At 44.1% G+C, this 11,901-nt stretch overlaps 1 protein-coding gene across 2 annotated transcripts in view; it reads left to right on the top strand.

Annotated features, from left to right (window-relative positions):
* Positions 1–7,751, top strand: part of ATPAF1 (ATP synthase mitochondrial F1 complex assembly factor 1) — a 30,309-nt gene extending 22,558 nt beyond the window's left edge. For both annotated transcript variants that reach the window (XM_087445995.1, XM_014796466.2), the window contains one exon: positions 4,915–7,751. In XM_087445995.1, coding sequence (XP_087302121.1) covers positions 4,915–5,109 — 195 coding nt within the window. In that variant the 3' untranslated portion in view covers positions 5,110–7,751. The remainder of the gene's footprint in view (positions 1–4,914) is intronic.
* Positions 7,752–11,901: the final 4,150 nt, after the last annotated feature.

Raw genomic sequence — 11,901 nt, forward strand, 5'->3', positions numbered from 1 at the left:
ATAGCTTATAGAAGTTCTCTCCAGATCGCTTAGTGAAAAGAAAGAAAGGTGATCAGCTGAGAGTGAGGATGGAAGAATAGGTGTTGGATGTTTGAGTGGAAAAGAGAAAATGTGAAATTCTTATCTAGGTCAGGAGTCAGCACACTACAGCCTGTGGGCCAAATCCAGTCCACTGGCTGTTTTTAGAAGGCCCAAGAGTTAAGAATCTGTTCTACATCTTTAACTGTTTGGGAGGGAGGTGAAACTAAAGAAGAATATTTCATGGCCTGTGAAAAGTGTATGAAATTCAGATTTCAATGTCTGTAAATAAAGTTTTATTGGAACACAGCCATGCTTATCATTTACATATTATCTGTGGTTGCTTCAGCTCTACAACAGAGAGTTGAATAGTTGCAACAGAGAGTATAGGGCCCACAGAGCCTAAAATATTGACTGTCTATCCCTTTATAAAAAGTGTTTGCCAACTTGTAATCTAGGAATATGGCAGAGAATGGCTGTCTGGGTACAGGCACAGAGAGAGAAGACTGAGAGTTGGATTTAACTAGGATTATGGTTTAGCCAAGTGGTATAATGAAGTAAGACAAGGGCCAGGAACTTAAAGGTGAATGCAAAGGAATGATTATAATTATTGACCATGGAATGCAAGCTGGATAAAGAGAGAAGTAAAAACATAAGGAAGGTTAGAGACAGTAAGAATTGTGAGTCCTAGTGGAGTTAAAGGATTTTTGAATGGGAGTGAGCTTAAAAGACAGGAAGTAGTAGAAAAAATGTGGCTATTTCAAATTGAGATTTGGAGGCGATATAGTTACCGATAATGATGAGGTTTAAGATTTGACCACAGGAGTGAGTGGCATAGAAGTTGTACTTTATTTTCTGATCTTCAGCAAAGCACAACATGAAACCTTATTAAAAGTGGACTCTAGAGATCAGAAGAGACCCTTTCTGCTTTGGCATTTTTACTGCCTCACTCTAGTGGTCTCAAACTGCTGCACAGTTCTCATCATCATTAAAATTTGCCTCCTGGCCTTATAACATTCAACAGCATACCAGACAACATACGTTTGCCTTGTGTAAGTCAACTTGACTGTGAGTTTCCAATGTAGTACAGAACTAGACATGTTAGAATTTATTGTAGAGATACAGGAATCAGAGATGGGAAACCTAGAAACGTAATATAAATATATGATCCCCTACATACTCAGGCATGAGTTTGCATTTTAGTCATGGTATTTCCAAATACAGTAAAGCAAATGAATAGAAATACATGGAAACTAGAGGTTTCTTCTGAACTAATTAACTTTAATGCTGAAAATTTAGTAGAATATTCAAAAAACTTATTTGGTTCCATGTCTGTGTCAATAGATGATTTCCTTAGAATGCAGTAAGTGCTAGGATAGAGACACGCACAGTGTTCTGGGGAAGACACCTGGGCTGAACCTCAAAGATGAGCAGGACTTTAGCCAGATAAAGAAAGGGGGAAGGGGGAGGCAAATGTTCCAGACAGAGGGAATGGCATACGTAAATGCTAGGTGGCATAAAGTGACTTGGGGTGTTACAGACAGTTTGGTATCACTGGTATATAAAAAAGGAGATTTGGTGGGTTGTGTTTAGAGGTTTGGCTTTATCCTGAGGACGCGAGTCATTAAAAGGTTTTGAACAGGGAGTGACCCATAAAGAGTTGAATTTCAAGACCATTAACCTTAATTATTTGCTTCCTAAACATTTTTTAGTTCTAGCCTCGTCAGTGTGATCATTTAGAAGACAGTTGCAATAATCTGGGCAAGAGGTAGTGAAGACCTGAACTAGAGCAGTGGTAGTAGGGATGGAGGAGAGAGAATGACCCCAGAAATATATAGGGAGTAAATGGGCAGGACTTGGTAAATTGATTAGCTATGAAGATTGAAAGAGGGGGAGGAATCAGGTTTGTTACTATACTTCCTTATTGAGCTGCACAGGGAATTAATATGTTTATCTTCTTGGGTCTTGGAAAGGGAGGCGACTACTGCTTCATGTTGAGACTTTAAGAGAACAAAAGGCAGGGGGTGAATAAGGGGGGGTGGGGGGGCTTCCATAATCCTCCATGAGAGACAGATGCCCATATCTGCCTGTGTCTTACCTCCCTACCCACTATACTAGTGGTCTTCAAACTAGTGGTCAGAACCCTTTATCCAAAGAAAATCTTACTATGTAAAACCCCAGGATATAACAGCTGAGACAGAGGTGAAGGGACCTGAGGCACCTCCACAGGACCCCTAGGGCTCTGCAGTTTGAACAGCACTGTTCTAGAATGAACACAGCCAAAATTACCGCTACCTCCACCATCCTAAGCCTGAAACAAAAGTTGGTTGTCAGAGGCCCTACAGTTCAGGTGCTCAGCGAGTGGTGGTATCTGCCTCGGATTATGGCAGTGCACTTGCTTTATTTTTTTTTTTTTTATTTTTTTTTTTTTTTAAAGATTTTATTTATTCAGTTTTTTCCCCCCAAAGCCCCAGTAGATAGCTGTATGTCATAGGTTCACATCCTTCTAGTTGCTGTACGTGGGACTCGGCCTCGCGTTGGACGGAGAAGTGGTGCCTCGGGGCGCTCCCGGGATCCGAACCCGGGCCACCAGCATCAGAGCGCACGCACTTAACCGCTAAGCCACGGAGCCGGCCCTGCACTTGCTTTAGAAATGGTTTGCTCTTGGGCCGGCCCCGTGGCTTAGCGGTTAAGTGCACGCGCTCCGCTACTGGCAGCCCGGGTTCAGATCCTGGGCTCGCACCGACGCGCTGCTTCTCCGGCCATGCTGAGGCCGCGTCCCACATACAGCAACTAGAAGGATGTGCAGCTATGACATACAACTATCTACTGGGGCTTTGGGGGAAAAACAAATAAATAAAATTATTAAAAAAAAAAAAAGAAATGATTTGCTCTTGAGGCATGTTTGAGTATAAGAAAGGTAAAATTGATAAAGTAGTTATCAACCTTGATCAGTCTTAATTATCTTGCACACCAGAAACAGAATCAGGGTGAAGTGGAGGGAGTACCAGCCTGGAAGTCGAGAGGTCTGGTCTTGGCTCTGCCACTTGCTAGCCCATATGACCTTGGTCCCATCCCTGAACCTCATCTGCTTTGGTTTCCTGGCCTGTTAAATGAGGACTGGGTGATCTGTGAGGCCCCTTCCAGCTCTAAAAGTCTATTAATTTGAAATAGCCAGCATTTTGGAAAAAAGCTTTTGATTGAAGATCCAGTCTCAGAGATTAGTGCCTGCTTGTGAGAAATGACCTGAAAGCCCCATAGGAGGGAATGGAGGTAAAGCAGCCTATGGTATTTATAAACCGTTTTCATCATTCTGTAGCTAGACATAGCACACTTTTTTTTTGGTGAGGAAGATTAGCCCTGAGCTAACATCTGTTGCCAATCCTCTGCTTTCTGGTGAGGAAGATTGGCCCTGAGCTAACATCTGTGCCCATCTTCCTCTATTTTATATGTGGGACGCCTGCCACAGCATGACTTGATAAGCAGCGCATAGGTGCGTGCCCAGGATCCGAACCCGCGAACCCCTGGCCGCCGAAGCGGAGTGCCTGAACTTAACCACTACACCACCAGGCCAGCCCCTAGACATAGCACACTTTTGACAGACAGTTTTAGTGGGAATTCTCCATTATCTTTAGGGGTTGAGTTTTGGCCATAGGAACACAGTGATAATGAATAAGTCCCTCTGACCAGCTAGAACTAGAGAATGTATAGGAAGAAAAGTAAGAGTTGTTTGAGATAATTCTTTTGTAAGGTTTCAAGAATGTAGCCTTTGTCCTGACCCCACTCTGTTATAGAGTGGTCTGGTCACCATTTCTCTGCTATTGAGCTTTAGAGAAGTTGGCCCCTTCTCTTCCCTGTGGCTTTACTATTGGGTTAGTTATAAAAGGCCACATAGCAAATTACTCTAAAACTTAGTGGCTTAAAACAACACACATTTATTACCTCACAATTTCTGGGAGTCAGGAATTCAGGAGCAGCATAGCTGGGTGGTTCTAGCTCAGAGTTTCTCTGAAGTCGCTGTCAAGATGTCGGCTAGGGCTACGGTCATTTGAAGGTTGGATTGGACTTGAGGATCCACCTCCGACCCTACTTGCATGGCTGTTGGCAGGTGGCTTCATTTCCTTGCCACTTTGGCTTCTCCATAGGGCTACTTGAATGTCCTCATGACGTGGCAGCTGACTTTCCCCAGAGCAAGTGATTCAAGAGAGATAGCGAGACAGAAGCTACAGTGTCTTTTGTGACTTAAGAGTAGAAGTCATTCTCCATCATTCCACCATAGTCCTTTGGTTGGAAGCAAGTCACTAAGTACAGCGTGCACTCAAGGAAAGGGAAATTAGCCCCCATCAAAGGGATGAGTGTCATAGAATTTGTGGACAAATTGTAAAACTACACAGGTGACTTTGGCACTAGTTTTCTGACTGAGGTGGTATCAGGAACAGGTTTTATTGAAAAGTATGTCTGGTTAGTCAAGAACTTAGTACTCACAAACTGGTTCTTGGAGCTGGGTAACTTGCTCCTCTTTTTCCCCCTTGAGATATACTTAACAGTTACTAAAGAACTGAATGAAGAGGGAATTTTGAACATGCATTAATTTATTCAGCAAACATTCACCAAATATCACTATGTGCAAGGATGTAAAACAAGCATGTACTTTGAGGAATTCATACCAGGAAGACAGACAAAAGAGAAAAAAGGACAGATACAATACAGTATGATATAGAGGTAAGCATGGGGTAATTTAGGTACACAGAGAAGGGGCCTAACCAAGACCTGCGATGTCAGGGAGTCAGGGAAGCTTTCTGGAATCGGTGAGAGCCCCCACCCGCCACAGGACTCAGACACAGAGCTTTGTGGCCCTGTGGAAGGAAGGACCTCACTATTCTTTTTCCCTTACAGAACGTTGCTGAGGCACAGTGCATTGCCAACCAAGTTCAGCTCTTCTATGCCACTGATCGGAAAGAGACCTACGGGTTAGTGGAGACCTTTAACTTCAGACCAAATGAGTTCAAATATATGTCTGTCATCGCTGAATTGGAGCAAAGCGGACTTGGAGCAGAACTGAAATGTGTGCAGAACCAGGATAAGACTTAGAGCTGTAAGGGTTGGCTTACAGAGTCTGCTCTAGAGCCCACCGTCTAGAGCCCACCCACCCGCTTGAACTCTCGGGAGCTCAGCATCTTTAATAAGCAGTCTCTAATGAGTTGCCCTATATGCTTATTATAAGAAGTAATATGGAGGTGAGCCCTATTACTTGATATTCAGGAATGAAGGTACCCAAACATTCTGATAATTATCTCCCAGTATACTTGAGTTTTCATTTTTAAGTGTTTGAGATCATAACCAGAGACAGCTAAGGATCTGCAAGGTGGTTGACTTGATTTTACACGGTGTTAACAGTGTGTTTTCATTTTGACAGTTTTGACTGCACAGCTCCCAAATGGTTAGTTCCTCATCTTTATAAACTCTTGATGGGATAATAAGCTTGAAGACCTGCTGTAGTTAGATGTGGGCTTTACATCCTCTTCCCATGCACCACTTGGCTGGCCAAAGCATAACCCAAATATCCTGTTCAGACTCTAGAACAACCAGATATTGCCATCAGGATTAAGACTTCATCTAGATGCCCCAGAGTTGCCTCTAGTGTAGCTGGTTTGGAGTATCAGTAGATTTCAGATGTAGTTAAACACACAGGTACAGTGCCTGCATATTTTTAAACCATAGTTTGTGGTACCTGCTCCTCTAACTCTGCCTGTTAGAAGCTATGTATTTGGAAGGTGTAAATCAGTGCAGTGTAAATAAATCAACACTTTTGTAAGGAGAGGATCAACCCAGATTTGCATGTTTGTTTGTTTGAAACAACTCTAAGCCGTGCCAGTATTATGTGAAAAAGTGAGTGGAAGCAAATGTTCCCAGATTGGGTGTGGAGAAAATGTAGCAATAAAATAAAGTCTGGCTTACAATCTTTGTTATGCTAAATAGTGAAATCTAAGCTCTATGCTGTCCATGGTGTCAGTGCTGTGGCCTGATTGGATCAAAACTCATCTTTGGACTCAGCAGTCATTTGAAATGTCAAAAATAAGAAAGGAGCTCTCCAGTGCTGGAAACTCACATTTGGTTTGTGGTGTCACTGCTGTGGCTCCGAGCTCAGTGATAGAAGACGGTGGTGATTACACACGAGCCTTCTGGACCCAAGGCCAGGGGTCCCCAGTATTGCTGTTGACCGTCTTTACTATGCCTTTCCTTTTCTTGATCTAACATGCTCCACTCTGCTGCTCCTGCCTAAGATCTGGTTTATGACACTGAATATGGTGAGTGGGAGTGTGACCAGGATTTGCAGTTTGTGTGTGTGTTTGTTTGTTACAGAAGAATTTTTATAGGTTGGGCCTGTCCCCAAGCTCTTTAAATGGGATTGGACTTCCCATTATTTTTTGAGCTGTGTCTATTGTGTTGTACTTCTGAGTCTGTGTGTAGAAAGAGACAGTGTTTGTTTAACCTGGAAAAGCTGCTAGCCTTTCACAATTTCTCTAAAGGTTGAGCTGTTTCCTAATGCAAATTCTGGACCTAACTCTGACAGTTCATATTTTGAGAAACTTGAATCTGGATGTTTTGAGTCCCAGGAATCTTTGACATCAGGTGGAGTTACTTTCGTGGGTATGTTTGCTTTTCCCTCCAGATGGACCTGGTTCTTAGCCATAGTACATTTTCATAACCTCCACCAGAGGATGAGAAAATAATGGGAAAAGAAATATGAACTGGCTGCTGATTTTGTTGTTTCTCCCAGCTTTGCCCTAAATCCCCACTTGCTGAAAAAGGGTGTATCCATCATCAATTACATTGGACGTGATCAAAGTGTCATGTGGCTGTTCTTTACATTTACCTAGCGAGATCTGGCAAAGAACTAAAAGAAAATTGTAACATTAATCAGTAAATTTGTCCCCTGGTGCGACATGGTGTTATAGAAAGTGGACAGGCTTTAGAGTTAAGTGAATCTGGGTTCAGTGTTGTGATTCATTAGCTCTGTAATGTTGAACCAATTATTTAAACTCTCTAATTCTGTTTCTTCATCTGTAAAATGGGGATAATATCTACCTCACAGGATGATTGTAAGAATTAGATTAACTTAAATATAGACTACAGTAGAGCTTAATAAATGCCCACTCTCCTCCTCTTCTCTACTTCCCCTGCCTCTCATTAAAGACCAACACAAGTTAGCATTTCAGATGTGCAGATCATTCTTCATTCCAGTTTAAAAAGCAAACCTTATCTCACAGGTTCTCACACTTTAAGTTGCAGTAGAATTACTTAGAGTACTTTAAATGCAGATTCCCAGGTCCCAAACTCCAATCTGCTGAATCTTAATCTTTGCAGAAGGTGCTGGGAATCTACATTTTAATATGTGCTCCAGGTGATTCTGATGTGGGTAATTAGCCAGCCACACTTTGCAAACCATTGCCTTATCTATTCTTCACAAAAAATGCCCATTAGTCAGGTCTTTCTTTCGTTTGGACATTAGCCAGAGGATCAGATTCCCCTGCTCTTTCCTTCCCACAGTGGTCTCCTTTGCATACTCTACATTATATTTATTTATGTATGCATCTTTTTTCCCCAGCTAGACTGTGAGCTCCTTGAGGGCCAGGGTTTATCTTTCTTCCTAGTGCCAAGGACATGGCCTAGAACATACGAGATACTCAGTTGTTTGTTGAATAAATAAATGACATGGATTTTAGCCAAAACATTATCTTGTTGTTGGTGCCTATATTTAAATAGTCTGAATTTAAGAGAATCTCTTAACACACATAGATCAAGAACTTACTGAGAAGGAATATTTGCAAACCAAGATACCAGTTTATACCCAGAGTCTCTGTATCTCACCTCATCTCCTGCATTATGTTGGTGGGCTGTCTGCTCAGTGCAATTCAACAATCACTCACAGAGCACCAACTCTGCAACCGCCATGTAAGGTGCTGACACAGGAAGATGAGTAGGATGATCCCTGCTCTCAAGCTCTGTTCCAGCCACCATCTATGTCTCTCTTGCCTCTGATTCTGGGCCTCATGTCTAGAACTTGGTCGTAGTTTGCCTTGTCTTGTTCTGAGGATGTGAATACGCTACTTCTTTCTTCTCCATCCACTTTGGAAGTAGGAGCCACATGTGTTTTTTGCAGTCTCTACAAAACTGACCTTTTGTTCAGTCTTGGAGAAGAGGTACAATGCCCACTCCCCGTCATTTCATTTCGCATCGATTCAGCATTCATTCATATTTATTGAGCACCTCTTATTTGCCAAGCACGGTTATAGGAAACTGGGGAATGCAGCAATGAACAGGACAGACAAAGCCCCTTTTCTCATGGAGCTTATATTCGTGTGGACAAGACAAGTAAACCAATAAGAGTATTTCAAATACTGGTAGTGCTATGAAAATTTTTAAAAATGTGATAGAAGGTGTAGTGGAGACAATAACTTAATGGTGAGGAGCGCCATCTCTGTAGAGGTGACAGCTGATGCTTGAGTTGGGGAAAAGTACCAGATAAAGACAACAGCAGGTGCTGAGGCCTTGAAGCAGGGCCAAGCTGAGCATGCTTGTTTCTGGGCAAAGATTTAAAGGTTCATTCCCATGGGCCGGCCCCGTGGCTTAGCGGTTAAGTGCGCGCGCTCTGATGCTGGCGGCCCGGGTTCGGATCCCGGGAGCGCCCCGAGGCACCACTTCTCCGTCCAACGCGAGGCCGAGTCCCACGTACAGCAACTAGAAGGATGTGAACCTATGACGTACAACTATCTACTGGGGCTTTGGGGGGAAAAACTGAATAAATAAAAAAAAAAAATCTTTAATAAAGGTTCATTCCCTGCCCTTGAGGAGCTCACAGTTCAGCAAGGTGAGACACTGACGTGAATAATTACAGTACAAGGCATCTCAGAGCGCCTGAGTGCCATCTCAGATGAGGGGCAAAGGGCTAACGAAAGCTGCTGGATGCTGTGGGGAATGCAAATCTTGCCAGATCGTCGTACCCACTGTGAAGCGCTTATGGCTTAATAGAGAATAAAAAGCAGACAATATAAAGTCTCAAAGAATGTGTTCTATTCAAGAGACAGGAGGCCCTATGAGTTGAGAGTTGGCCTCACAATATATACTCGTTAACACTAACCACTAACATTATTACTGGGGGCTTACCATGTGCCAGGCACTGTGCTAAGCCCTTTACTTGGATTATCTCAGTCTTTCCCATAACCCTGTGAGGTCGGCAGGAACCTGCTGGTTGGTGAGATGTGCTACTGCTCTCCTTACGCTCCCCTGCCCTCCGCCACCTCCAGCTCGGAAGAGAGGGCAACCTCCCGATCACCCCTAACCCCAGCTCCAGCAGCCAACTCAGGCCTTAAGAAGTCATGGGTTGCTCTTGAACAAGCCCTTTCTCTGAGAAACTGGTGTGCCAGTTTCCTTGCTGGCAACTCAAGAAAAAAATGCACACGTTACACGTTTCTGATTCCTCCAAACCCTGTTTCAAAAGACAGCATGTTCTACCTGAGGAAGACTATTTTGTGCTCTGTTTTATGCTCCATGGAGCACTTTGGTCTTGGCAATTCTCCTAATGTAGTAGGTTGGTGGCAGCATTTTTATCCCTATGCTGCTGAAGGAGAGACTTGGTCCACAAAAGAGAAAGAGATGACTTGAAGGTCACTGCCTACATCAGGAGCCAAGCCAGGAATAGAAAGCGGACTACCCATGCCCCAGACTTAATGGGATCATTTGTAATGTCCACTGATCAGGCTCATCCCTCGCATTCACAGAGCCACTTCTGAGCTCTTCGGGCCTCAGGAACTGGAAGAGCTATAAGAAAAATTTGTTCGAACCACTTAGGAATCCTCCCAGGCTCCCCAGAGCTTTCAAAACAAAGTCCCTTTGGATCTGCTCACAAGAGCTTTAGAATCTGGCCCGTGGTGACCTCTAGCCTCATCTCTTTCTAGGCCCTCACCCACTTCCTTAGCGCCAGTCATTCTGGATGAGTGACAGTTCCCTGAACACACTGCTCTTCTTACCTTTGTTCTGATCTTGTTGAATACTTTTGCTTGCCTCAAATGCCCATTCCTCCTTCATCAAGTTAATTCTTACTTGTCTTTCAAAGCTCCACTGAAACGTCTCTACCAGAGCCGTCCCTGACACCTCCCCCAACCCACACTGCCCCTGCCCGGTGTGCTCCTCTGTTCCTCCCCAGTGTATTGTGCTCCGCCTTTTACAAGGCTGTTTCTCCCATAGACTGGACACTCTTCAGAAAGAACAGAGAGAAAATGAACAAACTTTTGGAGCAAGACAATTGTTTTAAAGTACTAGCCTGGCATGTTCAAGCTCCTGGGTCTTCCCTCACTGGATATTATATTCCCAGTGTCCAGCACGAAGCCTGACACAGAAAGAAAAGATACTCAGTGAATGTTGAATAAACTCCTCTTGGATGACTGCTCAACTCAGGCCACTGTGTCTACAAACATCCCGTGCACAATGAGACCAGCCCTGGCAAACGCATTGTGCTTATGTCCCAGCCCCAGAGAGTGGCCACTTTGCTTGCCCTTATTGCACAGGCTGCATGTGGAAAACAAGGGGCCATCAGAGGAGGCAGCCAGGTCCAGGGTTTGTAAGCAGAAAGAACAGAGAGAAAATGAACAAACTTTTGGAGCAAGACAATTGTTTTAAAGTACTAGCCTGGCATGTTCAAGCTCCTGTCTTGGCTTACCAAGTCTTAACATTAAAAAGGATCTTAGAGACTGCCCAGTCACTAGTTTTCAAGTGTATTTCAAGAAATCCCAACAGTTCCTTAGAGGTAGGGGCCCTGGGAGCCCTTACCCCTAACTCAACCAGAGAAGCAGTGTGTTATTTACTGGGCTTCCCGTAAGCTGTCATTTGAAGAAACGCTTTCCAAGAAAGATTGAAAAAACCCTGGTCTAGTTTAACCTCTCTCCCGCCACAGCCCTCTCTACATCATCCCCAAGCCACTGGGAAACTGTCTGAAAACTTGCAGGGACTGGGAGCTCTCTACCCTGCTGGCTGACCTGCGCCCTGCTGAGACAGCTTTGAGTGACAGCAAGTTCTTGGCTACCCTGCATTGAAATTGAGCTGCCTTTCACTCCCCTCACTGGGCTTTGTTCTGCCTGCCAGCTGGAGCCTCCCAGAAAAGTCTGTTCACTTTTCTACCTCATAGCCTCTCCTGTTGATATGTGAAGACAGCTCTCAGGTTGCCTTGGAGTCTTTTCAGCAGATTAAACAACCTTCTGTCTTGCCTTATATGACCCAAAACCCCAGCCCCTGCTTCTGGGTAGACTAACTCACCAGTGTCAGCCTCACAGTTGGGGCCTGGAGTTGAGCCCAACATAGCCTGGTGGGGTGACCAGAGTAGATTTAGGATGGCAGTCCTTTGGGAGTTGGCATGGCCCACCCAGCAGTCATCTCCCCACATTATCACTCACTAAGGTCACCTTACTGACTCCTCCACCTTGCCCTTTCCTCACCCTCATCCCCACTCCCACCCTCAGCTGTCTTCCTGTGATCAAACTGTCAAACATGGCTTTTCCTATCTGGAACTATTGACTTTTGGCCTCTATGCATATCCTTATTTCATTTCATTTGACTGGTCTCAGCTCAGGGTTGCCATCACATCTTGACTTGAATCTTGACTGTTGCCCAGAACCTATGTCCCTCCCAACAGATGTGATACTCACTTTTGTTTAGTCCTCTTCTACATCTGCCATGGCAATAATCAGAGGTAAATGGTGTCCCCTTAAGTGTTTTACTTACCCCTCCAAAATAATCCTTGCCTTGGTTTGAAATATCACTACTGGGTCATGTTTGACTCTTTTGTGTGTGTGTATGAGGAATATTAGCCCTGAGCTAATATCCGTT

The sequence above is a fragment of the Ceratotherium simum genome, chromosome 22 (genome assembly GCF_057802395.1).
Source record: "Ceratotherium simum simum isolate JZ-2026a chromosome 22, ASM5780239v1, whole genome shotgun sequence".
NCBI classification, from domain to species: domain Eukaryota; kingdom Metazoa; phylum Chordata; class Mammalia; order Perissodactyla; family Rhinocerotidae; genus Ceratotherium; species Ceratotherium simum.